This window comes from Hemiscyllium ocellatum, chromosome 5 (genome assembly GCF_020745735.1).
Source record: "Hemiscyllium ocellatum isolate sHemOce1 chromosome 5, sHemOce1.pat.X.cur, whole genome shotgun sequence".
In the NCBI taxonomy this organism is placed as follows: Eukaryota; Metazoa; Chordata; class Chondrichthyes; order Orectolobiformes; family Hemiscylliidae; genus Hemiscyllium; species Hemiscyllium ocellatum.
Genome location: NC_083405.1, coordinates 89,441,928 through 89,461,616, shown reverse-complemented (window position 1 = coordinate 89,461,616; position 19,689 = coordinate 89,441,928). Strand labels below are relative to the sequence as shown.

Genomic DNA, 19,689 nt, shown 5'->3' with positions numbered 1-19,689 from the left:
CAACTAGTGGAAGTATTCAGAAAAGAATACATTAAATGGTTATGGTTCAGCAAAAAAACAACATAACAGATCTTGTGAACAAAGAGTAAAGAACGTTTTAGTCAGTTTCTCCCTGCTCATGTATAATCCTTTTCACATTGAGAACATAGAACAGTACAGCAAAGTACAGGCCCTTTCGCCTTCGATGTTGTTCCAGCCTTTTCTCCTACTCTAAGATCAGACTAACCTACATACCCTTCATTGTACTATCTTCTATGTGCCTATCGAAGAGTCATTTAAATGTCCCTAATGTATCTGACTCTACTACCGCTGCCACAGTGCATTCCACACACCCATGACTCTCTGTGTAAAGAACATACCTCTGACATCTCCCATTAACCTTCCTTCAATTAACTTAAAACTATGCCCCCTCGTGATAGACATTTCTGCCATGGAAAAAAGTCTCTGGCTGTCGACTCTATCCATCCTCTCAACATCTTCTACACCTCTTATCCTTCTTCACTCCAATGAGAAAAGTGTTAATTCCCTCAACCTTTCTTCATATGCTCTCCAGTCCAGGCAGCATCCTGGGAAATCTCCTCTGCACTCTCTCCAAATCTTCCACAGCTTTCCTATAATGAAGCAAGAATTGAGAGTGTGGTGCTTATGAAGGGCAAATGCCTGAAACATCGATTCTCCTGCTCCTTGGAAGCTGCCTGACCGGCTGTGCTTTATCAGCACCATACTCTCGACTCTGACCTCCAGCATCTGCAGTCCTCACTTTCTCTATAATGAGGCAACTAGAACTGATCACAATATACCAAAAGGGGTTTAACCAGGGCTCTATAGAGCTGCAGCATAACCTTGGCATTCTTAAACTCAATCACCCGCTAATGAAAGCCAACACAGCATACACCTTCTTAACAAATCTATCAACTTGGGTGGTAACTTTGAGGGATCTATGGACCCCAAGATCCCTCTGTTCCTCCACACTGCCAAAACTCCTGCGTTTAATCCTGCATCTTGCATTCAAATTTGACCTTCCAAATTGAATGTCTTCACACTTTTCCAGGTTAAACACCATCTACCACTTATTAGCCCAGTTCTGCATCCTGTCAATCCCATTACAACAGTCCTCCACACTTTCCACAACTCCACCAACCTTTGTGTCATCACAAACTTATTAACCCATCCTTCCACTTCCTCATCCAAGTCATTTATAAAGATCACAAAGAGAAGAGGTCCCAGAACCGATCCCTGTGAAACACCGCTAGTTACCAAGCTCCAGGCTGAATACTTTCCACCTACTACCACCCTCTGTCTTCTATAGATCAGCCAATTCTGTATCCAGCCAGCCAGGTTTCCCTGCCTCCTTACTTTCTGAATGAGCCTACCATGGGGAACCTTATCAAATGCCTGCCTAGAATTCATGTACATCACATCCATTGCTCTGCCTTCATCAACATGTTTTGTCATATCCTCAAAGAATTCAATAAGGTTTATGAGGCATGACCTGCCTCACAAAGGGTGTGTGGAATGCACTGCAGCAGCAGTGAGGCATGACCTGCCAAAGCCATGTTGACTATCTCTAATCAAACTATGGTTTTCCAAGTAATCATAAATCCTGTCTCTCTGAATCCTCTCCAATATTTTACCCATCACTGATGTAAGAGTGACTGATCTATAATTCCCGGGGTTATCCCTATTCCCTTCCTTGAGCAAGGAAATAACCTTTGCTACCCTTCAATCATCAGGCACTACTTCAGTGGACAGTGAGGACGCAAACATCATCACCAAAGGCACATCAAGCTCTTGGCTCACTTCCTGTAGTAACCTAGGGTATATCCCGTCTGACCTAAGGGATATATCTTTCCTTAGGTTTTCCAAATTTTCAGCACATCCTCCTTCCTAACATCAACCTGTTCCAGCATATTAGTCTGTTTCACACTGTACTTAGAAACATCAAGGTCCCTCTCAGTAGTGAATACTGAAGCAAAGTATTCATTAAGGACCTCTCCTACTTCCTCTGACTTCAGGCACAAGTTCCCTCCACTATCCCTGACTGGGCTTACCCTCACTTTGGCCATTGTCTTGTTTCTCACATAGGTGTAGAATGCCTTAGGGTTTTCCTTAATCCTACCCACTAAGGCTTTTTCATGCTGGCTTCTAGCTCTCCTAAGTCCATTCTTCAGTTCCTTCCTGGCTACCTTGTAACCTTCTAAAACCCTGTCTGATCCTTGCCTCCTTAACTTTAAGTAAGCTTCCCCCTCTTCCTCTTGATGAGATGTTCCACATCCCTTGTCACCCAAGGTTCTTTCAAACTACCATCCCTTCCTTGCCTCAGTGGGACAAACCTGTCATGCACTATCAGCAGGTGCTTCCTAAACAATCTCCACATTTCTGTGTTGCATTTCCCTAAGAACATCTAGTGCCAATTTAGGCACTCTAGTTCCTGCCTGATAGGATTGTAATTCCCCCTCCCCCAATTAAATGCTTTCTCATACTGTCTGCTCCTATCTCTCTCCATGAGAATAGTAAAAGTCATGGATTTGTGATCACTATCGCCAAAATGCTTTCCCGAGATTTGACACCTTGCATCGTTTGTTGCCAAGGACCAAATCCAATATGGCTTCCCTCTTAGTTGGACTATCTACATATCGTGTCAGGACGCTTCCTGGACACACCTGACAAAAGCTGCACCGTCGTAACTATTTGAACTATGTAGGTTCCAATCAATGTTAGGGAAGTTAAAGTCATCCTTGACAATAACCTTGTTACTTCTGCACTTTTCCAATATCTGCCTCCCAATCTGCTCCTCCCTGTCTTTGTTGCTATTGCGGGGGCCTGTAAAAAACTCCGAATAAAGTGTCTGCTCCTTTCCTGTTTCTGACTTCCACCCATACTGACTCTGTAGATAAGGTAAAAACAATGACTGCAGATGCTGGAAACCAGATTCTGGAGTAGAGAAAAGCACAGCAGTTCAGGCAGCATCTGAGGAGCAGGAAAATCGATGTTTAGGGCAAAAGCCCTTCATTAGGAATACATGACTCTGTAGATAAATCCTCCGGGAAGCTCTCCCTATCTGCACCTGTGATACTATCCCTGATTAGAAATGCCACTCGTCTATCTCTGTTACCTTCCCCTCTTTTCCTTTTGAAACATCTAAACCCTGGAACATCCAACAACCATTCCTGCACCTGTGATATCCAAATCTCCTTAATGCCACAATATCATAGTTCCAAGTACTGATCCATGCTCTGAGTTCATCACCCTTATTCCTGATATTTCTTGCATTAATATACACACTTCAATGCATTACATTGACTGCGCATTTGCCATATCAAGTGTCTATCCCTCCTCAGAGACTCTCTGCAGGCTGTATCTGACTGTTCACTACCTACTCCATCATCTGATCCATAGCTCAGATTTCCACCTAACCTGCCAATCTAGTTTCAACCCTTCCGAAGAGCTTGAGCAAACCTCCCACCAGGATGTTATTGCCCCTTCAGTTCAAGTGCAACCCATCCTTCTTGTACAGATCCCACCTTCCCCAGAAGGTATCTCAGTGATCCACGTATCTGAAACGCTCCCTCCTACACCAGCCCTGCAGCCATGTGTTCATCTACCCTCGCTCTCTATTCCTATCCTCACTAGCACCTGGCACCGATAGCAATCCTGAGATTATTACTCTGCTCGTCCTGCCTTCTAGCTTCCAGCCTCAATCCATGTATTCCCTTTTCAGGTCCTCCTCCCTTTCCCTACCAATGTCATGTGTACTATGATTTCTAGCTGCTCATCGTCTCCCTTAAGAACCCTGTAGACTCAATCTTGGACATCGCTGACCCTTGCACTTGGGAGGCAACACACCATCTGGGAGTCTCATTTGCAACCACAGAGTCTCCTGTCTGCTCCTCTCATGATTGAATCTCCGATAACGATTGCTCTCCTATTCCACAACCATCACATGTTGTTGATGCTTCTGAGTAATTTGCCCTTTCAAAGACTAACCTCTGGAATCATGGACTCCTGAAGTCAAGAGGATTTGCTTTCTTTCCTCTTTTTTAAGAATGATGATTTTCATTTGTTCCACTGCTAGTTCTTTATTCTCATGATTGGCAGTGATACAACTGCTAACAGTTCTATGATTGTTTAACTAATCCCTTGCAACTGGGTATATCTACATCAGTGCTTGTGCATTTAAGATACTGGGAGACAATTTGTGATAATGACAAAACAACTGTTAACTTAGTAATGTTTGGACAGTGCCTGGATGGGTGCAGTTCCAATAACACTAAAGAAGCTTGTCACCATCCAGAACAAAGCAGCCCGTTTGATTAGCACCACATCTCAAACACTACAAGCATCACAGAAGCTCAGTAGCAACAGTGTACCATCTACAATTGCACTGTAGAAACTCACCAAGACTCTTAAGACAGCATCTTCTTAGCTAGAAGGACAGGGCAACAGATCTGTGGTAAGACCATCACCTGCACTTGCCTCTCCCAAGCCACTCACCGTCCTGTCTTGGAAATATGTTGCTGTTTGTTCAGTGTTGCTGGATCAAAATACTGGTATTTACTCCCTAACAGCATTTAAACCAAAGAGCAAATAGACTGCTGTGGTTCACCTTCCAAAGGGCAGTCAGGGTCAGATAGTAAATGCTGGTCCAGCCACTGATGCCCACTTCCTGTGAGTGAATTTTTTAAAAAAATGTTAATTAAGGAACTGGCCTTGTCTGCAACTGAACTCGTTAATCTAAAAGACAGAATAGTTTATCTAATTATATACCAGGCCAGGCAACACTTACCCTTTTTATGTAAAAGCATAAGAAGGGTTTGAATAAAGCACAAGAAATTGAAAATCCCTATGATGGGTCTTGCCTGCCCCTTTACTTTACCTGAAGAAGGTCAGAACAGACTATAAATGCTCTTCTGGTAATGCCCACATTCCTTGAATGAATAATGAGATAATATAGATAAGTGTGAGGTTTTACATTTTGGAAAGTCAACTCAAGGTAGGAGTTTCATGGTGAATGGTAGGGCCTTAAGGAGCGTAATGGGACAGAGGGATCTTGGAGTTCAGGTTCACATTTCTCTGAAAGGGTCACAGGCAGACAGGGCAGTGAGGAAGGCTTTTGGCACACTGGCCTTTATTAGCCAGAGCATTGAGTATAGAAGTTGGAAAGTTATGTGGCACTTGTACAGGACATTGGTGAGGCTGCACTTGGTGTATTATGTTCAGTTTTGGTCAACTTGCTATAGGAAGGATGTTATTAAACAGGATGCTGCCTGACATGCTGTGCTTTTCCAGCAACACATTCTTTACTCTAATCTGCAGCATCCACAGCATTTACTTTCACTGAGTTGATTGCAAACTGGAAAGAATTCAAAAAAATTTACAGTGGTGTTGCCTGGACTCAATGGTCTGAGTTATAGGGAGAGGTTGGAGAAGCTAGGATATTTTTCTTTAGAGCATAAGAGACGGAGGGAGATCTTATAGAAGTGTATAAGATGATGAGATGCATGGATAGGGTGAATGCACTCAGTCTTTTTCCCAGGTTGGGGAATCAAAGACAAGAGGGTATCAGTTTAAGGTTAGAGGGGAAATTATAAAAGAGAACCTGGGGTAACTTTTTTACACAAAAGGTGGTGTTCATATGGAATGAGCTGCCAATGGAAGTGGTTGAGGCAGGTACATTACCAACATTTAAAAGACATTTAGACAAATACATGGATAGGAAAGGATTAGAAGGATATGGGCTATGGGCAGGGACAGACATTTTGGTCGACATGGACCGGTTTGGGCCAAAGGGCCTGTCTCCATGCTGTAGTACTTTATAACTCTGTAACTCTTTGAATAGGTATAGAAAGCAAAGGAGATCCCCAGTTTTATAGTCTCCAGCTCCTGGAATAGTCCATTATTTCATCCGTGGCTTGATATCTGGTGAGCTCAATAGGTTTTTCAATAGGAAGGTAAAAAATGAGGTCTGCAGATGCTGGAGATCACAGCTGAAAATGTGTTGCTGGTTAAAGCACAGCAGGTTAGGCAGCATCCAAGGAACAGGAAATTCGACGTTTTGGGCATAATTCCTGATGAAGGGCTTATGCCCGAAACGTCGAATTTCCTGTTCCTTGGATGCTGCCTAACCTGCTGTGCTTTAACCAGCAACACATTTTCAGCTTTTCAATAGGAATCCAAGCTAGAATGCCTAAAGATCAAATCATGTTAAAAGGTTTGTTTAAAGATTTATTTCTTATGGATACTGTATGTTTTGAGGAAGAGCTGTATTGGACTCTAACATTTACTCTGTTTTTCCACCTGTTGGGGCTGACAGACCTGCTGAGTTTCTCTAACACTTTTGGTTTTTATTTCAAATGTCCAACATTCAAAGTATTTGGCTTTTATTTGAGAGCTACAAGTATTAACAAGTGTCTGTTCAAACATTGGTTGTTGATCCAATGACCCGCTTTGGTTATTGTGATTTGGGTGATGACCAGACCCCAATCTGGTGAACCACTGAAGCACTTTCCTTATGAAAAATATTTTTGATCTTTCACTTAATTTTATTTGGATTTTAGGTTCGTGATGGTGGAACAGAGAAGGATCCTCTAATCAACAGGTTCTGTGGTTCCACTCTCCCTGCTCCCATTACCACAAGTGGTAACAAAATGTGGATAAAATTTAAAGCAGATGTTTCTACCTCAAAACGAGGTTTTCTTGCACTATACGAAGTTGGTAAGGATTCTATTTTACTTTTATGTATTAGTCCTAAAATGCTATAGATGTAACAGAATATGTACCAAGTATTTCTTGCAAGTATAATGTAACACAATTGGGTATTGATTTATTGTGACATAAAGAACTCAGGTTGAGCTCCAGTTGATGTTGTAGTATTCCCTAATGCATAAAATGATTCCAGGTTATTTATTCATTCATGTGATACAAGCACTGCAGTCTAAGCCAAAAGTTGCCCATTCCCAATTGCCCTTGAGAAAGTGATGGTGAACTGCCTTCTTGAATAACTGCACTCCACGGAGGATAGGGAGACCCACAGTGCTGTTGGGAAAAGAGTGCCAGGATATTAAGGAGTCAGAAGGAGAGTTATTTGCTGCACGATTCCTGTTTTGTAACTATTTTATCTATGTGGCTGATCCAGTTATGTTCTAATCAATGGTAATTTCCAAAGGGTGTGATAACAGGTAATGCTGTTGAACATCAAGAGCAGATGATTGGATTCTTTCTTGCTGGAAGATGGTTATTGCCTGGCATTTACATGCTGCAAATGTTACTTGCTACATGTCAGCCAGAACCTGGATGTTGTCCAGGTCTTGTTGCATTCGGAGCTGGACTGTTTCAGTGGTAAATGGCACTGAACATTGCTAAATCTTTAAAAACATCTCGAATGCTGACCTTAGCATGGAGGGAAGATCATTGATGAAGCCATTAAAGAGGATTGGACCTAGTGCACTACCCTGTGGAACTCCTTCAATGATGTCCTGGGACTGAAATAATTAGACTCTTAGAACTCCAGCCTTCCTTGTTTGTTCTAGCTATGTCTCAACCAGCAGACAATTTTCCCCTGATTCCCATTTTTGAGTTTTCATCCACAGTAGAGATATGAAAAATGTTGGCAGTATGTCTCAAATCTACAGAGATATTGGAGGCTGTCGTTATACATCATACAATCTAAAGGATCAGCTTGAATAAGAATTCAAATTAAACTGTCTGAGATGTATAGAGTGTATTTGTGAGAAAAGGTGGAGCAGTTCAATGACTGATCACCACCATCTTCCCCAGAGTCGTTATGGATGGGTATAAACATTGGCCTAGCTAATGATGTCCACATTCACTGAATGATTAAATGAAGAGCAGGCAAAGTTGTAGCAAAGTTCATTAATTATCAAGTGGAAAAATTGTCTTTATGTTAAATTTGAAGCTCTTTGAAAGGTTTTGATGGCACAACTGTCAGTTCTTAGCAAATGTACTCAGGCCTTCCAAGAATGGCATTCACAGGGAAGGACACCAACTCCCCCACATAAAATTCAAAAATGTCCAGGTATAATGAACAAATTAACTGATTGCCTCAGAAACCAGATGGAGTGCAACTGAGGTAGTGTTCCACTGCAACTTTGTTCAACACTAACATTATTCCCCAGCATCTAGGAATCAAACTTTGTGCCCTGTCTAATCCCAAGAATTTCAAAGTGAATATCAAGAACCAGATGGAATTAGGTTTTCCTCTCCAGCCTGTGCGGAGCATTACAATCTTGCGGAATGAATTGTCAACCATCTTAGATACTGTATGATTTTCATTCCTTTTCAATCTATCCCAGAGTGGTAAAACACAACAGCAAGACAGAGAGGGAAAAAAACATAAATGCAAGGAATCAAATCAGTGGACAAAGACATGGAAGCAGACCTCTGGGGGAGAAAAACCCAGAAAAGATTACTTGAGCCAGTTTCTGTGCTGTACATTACAATATAAGAAAACAAGAGAGAAGGAAAAAACACAGAAGTTACACTGCATAAATGAATATCTGAGACATAGCTACGCAGGGAGGTAGAGAAGAACAATGCTTTGTGGAGAAGCATTGATTAGTGAACATTATGCTTTAGTTTTATTTGAAAAAGGTCACACATATAAACTTGCATGGGTAAAGTCAATGCTCTTGCATCCTTTGTGACAGGGATGCTTCTCTGAGCATAGCTCCTTTTGGGAAAACAGAATTGGTCAATTTGCCATATTAAAAAAATGGAATTGTTTTACTGTTTCCCTGTCCATGCTTTCTAATATTCATATTTGAGTGCAATAACCCTGTGAGTAATTGGAAGCTTCACAGCCGATAATGCGAATACCTCTGAGTACCAGTGTGAGCAATTCAGATCTTGAAGAAAAAAGGACCTCATCTAAATTACTGGTAGCCAATCTCCTGAAGTAAACATATTTCAAATTATTTATTTAAACCATCACAATAAATAGTAAATCCGTGTGCATGTTTGGGTATTTATCCTTCAGAGTTTTGCCATTTCACCATATGCCCTGGTAGAAATCTTTGATGCATGCAACAGTTAAAACCAGTTTTAATTACCTTGAAAGCAAAGGACAAAGTATACCCAAGTTTACTTTACTAACACTCTTGAGTATTGGTCTAGCTGTAAAAGAAAACCTTCATTTGCACAAAACTAATGATTCCTTTCTGAAAACCTACCTTATCATTGCCAATGTTGTATGTCTTTGAGTCTAAAAACATTTTTTGACCATGATCTTTACATCAATAGGAATTTTTATTTATGCAGCACCTTTAAGATAATAAAATATCCCCAACAACTTCACAAAGCAATCGAAAGCGAAGTATAAATCTGAGCAGCATAGGAAATTAAAAACCAAACAAACTGCAGATGCTTTCAGTTAGAAACAAAAAGTGAACTTGCTGGAAAAGCTCAGCAGATCTGGCAGCATGAGTGGAGAGAAATCAGAGCTAACGTTTCGGGTTGGGTGACCTGTCCTCAAAACCTCCTAGACAGGGAATATTGGACAGATGGCCAAAGCTAGACCAATAGAGTAAGTTATAGAAAATATCTTGAAGGCGGAAAAAAGAGTGAGGCCATGGAGAGATTTGAAAACAAGTTTGAGAGATTTAATATTGAGCTTTTGCTGAATTGCAAGTCATTGCATCTCAACAAGCAAAAACGGGACTTGTAAATCAGCTAGATTTTGTGCAATTTAGGACATGGGTAAAATAATCTTGGCAAACATTAGGTTAAGAATAATCATTAGAGTCCAGCCAGAAATATTTTAGAGTGGTCAAGACAGGAGATTTAACAAAAAAAAGGTGAATGAATGTTTCAAAAGAAGAAAACTTAGGCAGACATGGGTTTGGTTGATGTGACTGAGATGAAATAGGTGGATTTTGTGACAACACAGATATACAGTTGAAAGATTATCCTGGGACAAATATCACACTGAGGTTGCAAATATTTTAGTTCATACAATAATTGCAGGACAAAAGCAATGCATTTGACCTGCTGTGTTAGGTCTGGCTTTCTGCAAGAACAACTTAACTTAATCCACTCCCTCACCCTGCAGCAGTTATTTTTCTATTCAATTACTTATTTAATTCCCTTTTGAAAGCTATAATTGCATCTGCCTCTACCACCCTTCCAGATAGTGGGTTCCAGTTCCCAATCATTCATGCAACTTTTGGTCCTTTCACCAATTACCTTTTGATCGGTGTTCCTTTGGATATCAGCCTTTCTGGGCTCAGAGATTTAAAATCAGGCTGTTTCCAGGAGATGGATCAAAGTCATGAAGGATCAGAACAAAGTAGATAGAGAGAAGCTGTTCACATTGGTGGAATAGTTGCTGACTAATGGACACTGATTTTAATGTGAATAGCAGAAGAATCAATGACAACATAAAGAAAGATGTTTTTACACAGCAAGTTGTTAGGGTTTGACATTCACTGAAGGAGAATGTGCTGAATGTGGATTTACTTTATGGCTTTCAAAAGACTGTTGGATAATTACCTGAAGAGAACAGATTACAAGGTTGTGTTGTAGAAGTAAGGAGTTGGCCAGGCTGATTTGCTTTTAGAGCGAGTTGGCATGGACTTGTGAGGATGCATGGCCTCCTCCTCTGCTGTAATAATTCTAGGATTCTAGAAATCATGGCAAGAGAGTGGAATTTGCAGTGGGAACCAAGATAATGGTTTACATTTTCCAAAAATTTCATTGAAGGATCTTTCTGCTCATTCAAATGTCAGATTGGCAACAATTAGGCAGGCAGGGTGTGGGGGATGGAGTCAAGAAAAATGATGGAGTGGTAAAACCAAGTGTCTACAATGTACATGTGGAAACTGATACTGCTGCCCAAGCTGATGCTGCAGACTGGCAATATCCAAATGAGAAATAGAAGGGAGCAGATGATAGTTCTTTCAGCGACCCTAGAGGTGTCGCATTGATGGCTATTCTCTGGCTACATTTAAATGGCTAAAAGAGACCCAGGCAGGAAGAGGCCCACCCACCTGGATAGTGGTGGAAACAGTGGAATTGGATGATATGATCAACCACGTCAAAGGTTGTGGAAAGTTTGAGGATGATGAAGATGGACAGTTTGTTTTGGTTAGAGTGACCTAGGATATCATTTATGACTTTGCTAAGGCATTGTGGAAAGGTTAGATGAAGGGAATGATGATTTTTTAAAAAAATAACATGGAATTCCAATAAGATGAGCACTCATTTGGGAGTTGACAATATGTTCAACACCTTTGCACAGGAGTTAGAGTTTGGAAATGAGCTGATTGTTTGCACAGATGAGTGAGTGAAATATTTGCTTATTTTTAGTAAGCAATGTAATGTCAGTAGATTTGAAGGAGAGGTGGATAGCACCTGAAGGAAGGGAACGACTTACAATGTCATTCAACATGGGATCCAGGAAGGGAGCTGGCTGGTTAATTGTGAGTTACCTTTCTACTCAAGAATGATCCTGTATAATTAATAGTTTTAATTTGTTTTTAGAGAACAATATGATAATGTTTTTAGTGATTCAACCACATATAGCAATAAATTGCTCAATCGATTATGCACCATATCTGTTCAAGACTGTGTCTTTTGAGTAAGGGAGCAGAGATCGGACCATATCAAAGAATGGCTAGGGTTCTGGTTGATGTGAGGTGATCAGTGGTAGAGATAAGGGTGTAGCTGAGCAGATCCATAGCTGCAAAAATGTTGTGGTAAACAGAGGACAAAGGCTAGGCAGTAGAAATTTTGATAGTGTAGTTGTAATTGAAAAGGAAGAAAGTTTCACTCAGCATAAATATAGGAGGAAGTAGGGTTTGGAAGGGGAAGTAGGGTGTGTGTGGAGAGCAATCTGTGGAAGCAATCAGAGAGAGGCTTATTTTTGATGAGCTTTCAGTCAAAGTCATTTAGCAATGGGCAGCAAACATTAGCTTTTCAAGCAATACCCACATCCCATGAAATGAGAAGTTAAAAAAAGGTCATAAGATGGATGTTCAGCAACATTCACATGTACTGTATACGGTAATGGGTTTGAAAAATTAATGTTGGAGTCTGCATTAAGCTCCAATCAATCTGTTAATCAATGCTAGCTTGAGTGGGAATAATCAGAACATCTTCAGATCTTTTTGGATTAGATTACTTACAGTGTGGAAACAGGCCCTTCGGCCCAACAAGTCCACACCGACCCACCGAAGCGCAACCCACCCATACCCCTACATTTACCCCTTACCTAACACTACGGGCAATTTAGCATGGCCAATTCACCTGACCCGCACATTTTTGGACTGTGGGAGGAAACCGGAGCACCTGGAGGAAACCCACGCAGACACGGGGAGAATGTGCAAACTCCACACAGACAGAACCTGGGTCTCAGGCGCTGTGAGGCAGCAGTGCTAACCACTGTGCCACCGTGCCGCCCACTAAGGTAACTTCTTGTGAAGTTCATACCTATATCTAAAAGTCTCCTCAGTTTTTGTTTATTTTACTGATGTAAGTTGGACCTATTTGCAGCCAATCTATAAACTACATATTATTAAGACTGATTCATGATTGACCTTCTACTAGGACTTTAGGCCCAGTTAAGGAAAGGTGGTTGCAAACCCCTACTCACAAATATCATATGTTAATCAGTGGTGTGCATCATTCTTAGAACCATGAGGTAAGTGGTGAAAGATTCCTTTGGATTCAAGGGAAGAAATTTCCAGAACATGAAGTGAGTTCATTGCTTTTAAAGAGCTGTGAGCAGGTTGGCTAGAAAGTATCTCAGCAGAACTCATCATGGGTTCTCGTGATGCAATGGTAATGTCCATACCACTGGGCCACGAGACCCAGAATCAAGTCCCAAATTTACCAGAGTTGTGTAATAAAATTATTGAATGTGTTGATTTAAAAAAAGATCAGCAGGAACTCATGGAAAGACCAACAATTGAGAAATAGCACTCTCGCTGAAGTCTAGCCTCTCATCTTCAGGAAACAGATTAGATTAGACTTACAGTGTGGAAACAGGCCCTTCGGCCCAACAAGTCCACACCGACCCGCCGAAGCGCAACCCACCCATACCCCTAACCTAACACTATGGGCAATTTAGCTTGGCCAATTCACCTGACCCGCACACCTTTGTGACTGTGGGAGGAAACCGGAGCACCCGGAGGAAACCCACGCAGACACGGGGAGAACGTGCAAACTCCACACAGTCAGTCGCCTGAGTCGGGAATTGAACCCAGGTCTACAGGCGCTGCGGCCTATCTATATCAATGGTGCTGAGGTGGCGATGGTTGAGGGCTTCATGTGTCCAGGAGTAAACATCCAACATCTATTCTGGTCCATCCACTTGACACTACACTCAAGAAAGCACACCAAAACCTCAACTTCCTCAGAAGGCCAAGTAAATTCAGCATGTCCAAAATGACTGTTACCAATCTTTATAGAAGCACGATAAAAAGTATCCTATCTGGATACATCACAGCTTGGTTTGACAACTTCTTTGCTCAAGACTGCAAGAAATTATAGTGAGGTGAGAATGCAGCCAGGCCCATCACAAAACCCAGCCTTCTTCTGTTTACAATTCCTGCTGCCTCAGGAAAGCAGCCATCTTAATCAAGGACCCCTCCCATCCTGATTATACTCTCTTCCATTGGCCAGAAAATACAAAAGATCACATACACATATTAACAGATTGATGAACAGCTTCTTCCCTGTTGTTATCAGAACTATGAATGGGCCTCTCATATATTAGATTTCATATTTCTCTGCGCTTTCTTTTAGCTGTAGCATTATATTCTGCATTCTATTCCATACCTTATGTAAGGTATAATTTCTCTGGTTAATACACATCACAATACTTTTCACTCAGTACATGTGACAATAACAAATCAAATCAAGAAGCACAGGGGAAGCAGTGTGAGCTAAAAAGAGCTTACATTCTCGTCTCATCCAGCAGTTAAAGATTCCATCAGAAACAAGAATCTGTAAGAGCATTTCTTGTTAGAGGCAAAAAAAAAGAACAATGAAAAGGGAACAGACTGAGGAGGCTTGCTGTTCGCATTGACCATTGCTGCCGTAGCAAGCAGACACCATTTGGCATGCATAAGAAACTATGGAAATCAAGGGCCATAGAAGCACTGTACACTAAGTTTGGAAAACGGCAGTTTAAAACCTACAACAGGAATGGAGTGGTTCAAGAATGTTGCTCACCTTACATTCTCAAAGGCAATTAGGATGAGCAATGCATTCTGATTACTTGTAACACCCACATCCCATGGAAGAATAAAATCAAAGGATGCCAAGGGTATGGTTTGAGAGTTTACATAGAGGTTGTGCTTAAGTGAGACAAAGCAGGACTGTTAACTCAGGAAAGAGAATGTAATAAGTTAAGCCGGATGTTGAAATTTCCAAAGTTGAAGAATTGCTCAGTGGAAAGGCATGTCACTACATACTTTAAGAGAAAATGTCATATCCAAATATACTTTTCATTTCTGACAAAATAAATACATGCAGTTCGAGGTTTATAATGATAGGCAAAGTGTCTTTGCAAGAACTAGATACTTTTACTTTTGCACTATCAGTTTGCCTTATCCTGATTTCAGTCTACACCCGTGCATGTACGTGTTCCAATAGCCCAATGAATAAGAATAGATTGGAGCCCATGGCTGATTTCCCCATGCCCCAACCCAGCAACACCACTGGGAGAATGTACAGTGATTTCAACTGGAATAAATTAACTTCACGCACAATAGGGAGGGGTGGAAGGAAGTCTGGAAACTGCCTAATCAGTGGTTCCTTTCCACAAATGAACAATGCATAATCTACTGAGGCATTGGAAAAGAATTCCAGTAACTCATTTTTAGCTGCAATCTTTATTCCATTAATGCTTTGCTTTTTCACTGTTTCTAAATTGTTTCCTGATGTTTCTACACAGCATGTGGTGGCACACTGAATGGCGATGGAGTGATAGAGTCTCCTTATTATCCTAACCCTTACCCGCATGACAAATCCTGTGAGTGGGTTATCAACCAGCCAGAAGGACAAGTGGTCACACTCAATTTCATTTCTTTCGATATTCAGAATGCTACAAATTGCAACCATGACTATGTGGAGGTATGGGAGCAAAGATCTTTGATGAAACAATAGATGAAACTATGATTGACATATATGGTGAATATCCATACCTCAGAAATAATCACGCATTCGCCAGAAGCACGTTGATCAGTTGAAACACAACATTTTTTTATGCGAGAACCCAGACAGATAGCCTAACTAAGAATAGAACACATAGCTAAAATAACTGTCCTTCCAGCATTTCTCTCAGTTCATGAGCAGTTATTTTTACCCTTTCAGTGCCTTGTTGTGTGTATCTATTGAACATTACACTAATGAACATCTGAAAGATAAAGGTAAATATTTCAGACACAGTAGGTAGAATCTTGTAGAGGCGATGGCATCTCACTTGCCAAGTGAACAGTCAGCAAGAGGCACACGATTTCTCTTTCCAGGAAGGCCCAGTGAATTACAAACCAATTAGGCAGTGCCAAGGCAACCAGAACGTGTTTCCCTGGAATCAAGTGCCTGGGAGAGGGTGCTGGCTGAGGGTCTACTGAGCTAGTGCTTGCAGCCAATCAGTGACAGGCAGCACCTGTGCTCAGCAATGCCATTGAGGAGCCCACAGCTGACATGTGCTCCCTGACATCCCAGGATAACAGAGGATCCAGGCCACAGTTACACAATGTGTGTGGGAGCCATTTTGCAACTTGGAGCCTGTGGTAAATGCATGCAATGGGGTTGGGCATAAAGCCAGGATGGGGCTCCAGCAACCAACTCCACCGCCCCATGGCTGAACACTTCAACTCCTCCTCCCACTTCACCAAGGACATGCAGGTCCCGGGCCTCCTCCATTGCCACTCCCTAACCACCCAATGCCTAGAGAAAGAATGCCTCATCTTCCACCTCGGGACCCTCCAACTCCATGGCATCAATGTGATTTTCACCAGTTTCCTCATTTCCCCTCTCTCCACCTTATCCCAGATGCAACCTTCCATCTTGGCACCACCCTCATGATCTGTCCATCTTCCTTCCTACCTATCCACTCCAACGTCATCTCCCACCTATCACCATTACCCCCACCTCCATCCACCTATCGCACTCTCAGCTACCTTCCCTCCAGTCCCACCCCCTCCCATTTATTTCACCACCCCCCTCAGCTCACGGTCTCATTCCTGATGAAGGGCTTTTGCCTGAAACATTGACTCTCCACCTCCTCGGATACTGCTTGACCTGTTGTGCTTTTCCAGTACCACACTCTCCACTTTGATCTCCAGCATCTGCAGGCCTTACTTTCTCCTGAATTCAGGAGGCTCCTGTTTAAATCGCCTGGACACAGTGAATATCAAAGGATCAAAAGGCATAAGCCCTTCATTCCTGATGCTGTGTTTTTCCAGCACCATACTCTCACCTCCTGAATTCACTTTTATACAACAAAAAATTACGTTACATTAGTATAAATTTTTAACATAGTTAAATAGCCCAAGGCACCTAACAATGCTTTCAATACTTTTAACGAAGCAGTTGTCATTTAGTAACATTTCTGTTTTGGATTCCTGGTATGCATTTTAGAGTTTTATATCTTTATTTGAAGAAATTGATTTTCTTTTGGAAGAGTTATTCATATCTTCTCCAAATGAGTTGCTAACCTGAAAAGAATCTGTTTGTTACCAGGTGAAAGATGGCTCTATGATAGACTCTCCACTAATTGGTAAATATTGTGGTACCAACTTTCCACCAATAGTTCGATCAATGCAGAGGTCAATTTTTGTCAAGTTCAAGACAGACTCTAAAATAAATAGCTATGGATTTCAAGCCAAGTATGGATCAGCTGAAAAAGGTAATTTGAAACATTTCCATAACCGTAATCTATGCTCCTTTCCCTAGTTTTAACATTCTTTAATACTTTGGCGGCAGTGGATTCAAAATTGCAAGGTAATGTGGAACTCTCGAGGGACTAAGCACGCAATAGGATATTGAACTTATAAATCTGTGTACCTGAAACTGATACACACATATAAAACCATGGGGGGACATGGATAGGGTGAATAGTCAATCTCTTTTCTGCAGGGTCAGGAAGTCTAAAACTAGAGGTTTAAGTTGAGAGGGGAAATATAAAAAAGGGACCAAAAGGGCAACTTTTCATGCAGAAGGTGGTGCGTGTATGGAATGAGCTGCCAGAGGAAATGGTGGAGGCTTGAACAATTGCAACATTTAGAAGGCATCTGCATGGGTGTATGAATAGGAAGGGTTTAGCGGGATATGGGCTAAATTCTGGCAAATGGGACTAGATTAATTTTGGAATCTGATCAACATGGACAAGTTAGACTGAATGTCTGTTTCCGTGCAATACAACCTTATGACTGTAGGAGTCTATACCCTAGTAATTATGGGTATGAGCTAAATCCAGAAGTTTTTGAGTTCAAATCCCATCACAGTGAGTTGTGAATCAATAAATCTACAAATCAATAATAGAAAATTGGTGATGAAAGCTGTAGACTACCCTGCAGAAATGGCAGTCTGACAACTCCAAATGTGTCTGATCTAAGTCACTCCAGTTTCACACTTCATTGCTGACTCTCAATGCCCTGAAGGTCAAAAGGGATTGGCAATGAGTATGGACTTGCTCATATTTCCCACAACCAGAGGATAGTTCTGCAGGAGAGAGACACTGGCCAATTATCAGGATATTGCATTGCTGGTCTGCAAAAATTACAGAAATTATATGAATTAGTATGCTGGATTTGACATTCTAATTAGTTTCACAATCAAGATCTCATTTCTCCACATGACATAGTTAATATATTCCATAGGCTGAAGTTGGATTCCAAGTTTTTTTTTAAGTAATGTCATTATTAAACTGACCTGTTTGAGAATATATGAATGTAGATTGCATTTTGCTTCTTATATTGACCTTGAGGTCTATAAATATACAGGCTTCTATTATAATAGACTATAAACATAAATTATATTTTGTCTATGACTAAAATGTCTGTGTAGCTTGAAATTTGCAGAGAACCTATTGAGTCTAGAGGGTCTGATGTAAACTTTTGTATAAATGGGTTAGTCTGATTACATTCTGCTGTTGGACCCTCATTGCTTTATTTGAAATAAAATAAACATTTTATTTATTGAAAATGATAGAATGATCAGAATTGACAGAACTATGAATGTGAAAGTACTTTATCATTGTGTCTCTCTTGTTGGAACAGTCAATGAAAAAGTATATATTTTTTGCAGGATGTAGTGAGGTTCTGACAAAACCAGCAGGTATCATTAGTAGCCCTGGATATCCAACAGATTATCCACATGGTGCCAAATGTATCTGGTATATTTCAGTTCAGCCTGGATATATAATTCGTCTCACATTCAATTTCTTTAATGTTGAATATCACATGAACTGCACCAAGGATTATGTCGAAGTGTTTGATAATGGTACCATTACTTCTGGTAGACGAATAGGAAGGTAAGAAATAATAAATGTTTACATTTTGTGTCTGGTGACCCTATTAACGAATCACATTACCTGAGTATTCAACATTACTAAATGCCTCTAAAACAGAAATGCTATTATCTACCATTTGTCGGCATGGTACTAAATTGTGAATTATTGGTTCATCCCTTTGGGACATACTAGTATACTGTCATTATCTAATTCTGTTTGTGACAGATTCTAAGTGAAGGAAATCCTTTATAATCTAATAGTTAAATTCTTCTGAACATACAAGTCTTAAAACAATTGGTTTAACCTCCTCACTCATTTGAAACGACAGCTCTCTTTAAGACGATCATCCAAATAATTTATTTGGCAATGGTCAGATAGGAGGACATAAGATGGGGAGGTATGAACTTTGGATAAGAAATGTCACCATACATGGAGTAAAAATCTGAAGTGGGAATAGAAAAATCTGTACTTCTCTATCTCTTTGTGGCTGTCTTATCAGGCGTAAAGGAGAATCTAGAAATATTGAGCAAATGTAATTACATTGAGGCAAAACCCAAAAGAAGGCAATAAGCCATTGAATTATTTTCAATGCTTAGTTTGTATTGTATCTCGCATTGCCTAAACTGAAATTCTATTCTTAATTGGATAATAATTCACCAGAAAGCAGCATTCGAAGTTATATAATAATGAATTTAATGGGCAGGAACTTCAGCAACTTATGTATGGAAGTAACTAAACAGACTTCTGTTTGCCTTTCAAATTTGTTTGAATTATTTGGAGTAAAAATAGTATTTAGAGTCATAGAGTCATACAGCATGGAAACAGACCTTTCAGACCAACAATTGTATGCTGAACATAATACCAAGCTAAACTAGTCCAACCTGCCTGCTGCTAACCCATATCCCTCCAAACCTTTCCTATTCACGTATCTATCCAAAGAACTGAGCAATGGAGGCAAGTGTGCCAAATGCCTTTTTAACCGCATTGTCTATAGGCGACACAAACTTTAAACAATATGTACTTGCATCCTGAGGTCCCTCTGTTTTACAACACTACCCAAGACTCTATCATTAATTGTATAAGTCCCAGCCCTGGTTGTTGTACCAAAATGCAGTACCTTGCATTTATTCAGATTGAACTCTATCAGATTTCAGCTCATTGACTCATTTGATCAAGGTACTTTTGTAATCTTAAAACAATTTCTCCACTGT

General features: G+C 40.7%; 1 protein-coding gene across 1 annotated transcript in view; it reads left to right on the top strand.

Annotated features, from left to right (window-relative positions):
• cubn (cubilin (intrinsic factor-cobalamin receptor)) overlaps nt 1-19,689 on the top strand; it is a 301,424-nt gene that overhangs the window by 55,364 nt on the left and 226,371 nt on the right. The window contains exons 14-17 of the mRNA XM_060825705.1: nt 6,558-6,714; nt 14,915-15,093; nt 16,708-16,873; nt 18,274-18,499. Of these exons, the coding sequence (XP_060681688.1) occupies nt 6,558-6,714; nt 14,915-15,093; nt 16,708-16,873; nt 18,274-18,499 (728 nt within the window). The remainder of the gene's footprint in view (nt 1-6,557; nt 6,715-14,914; nt 15,094-16,707; nt 16,874-18,273; nt 18,500-19,689) is intronic.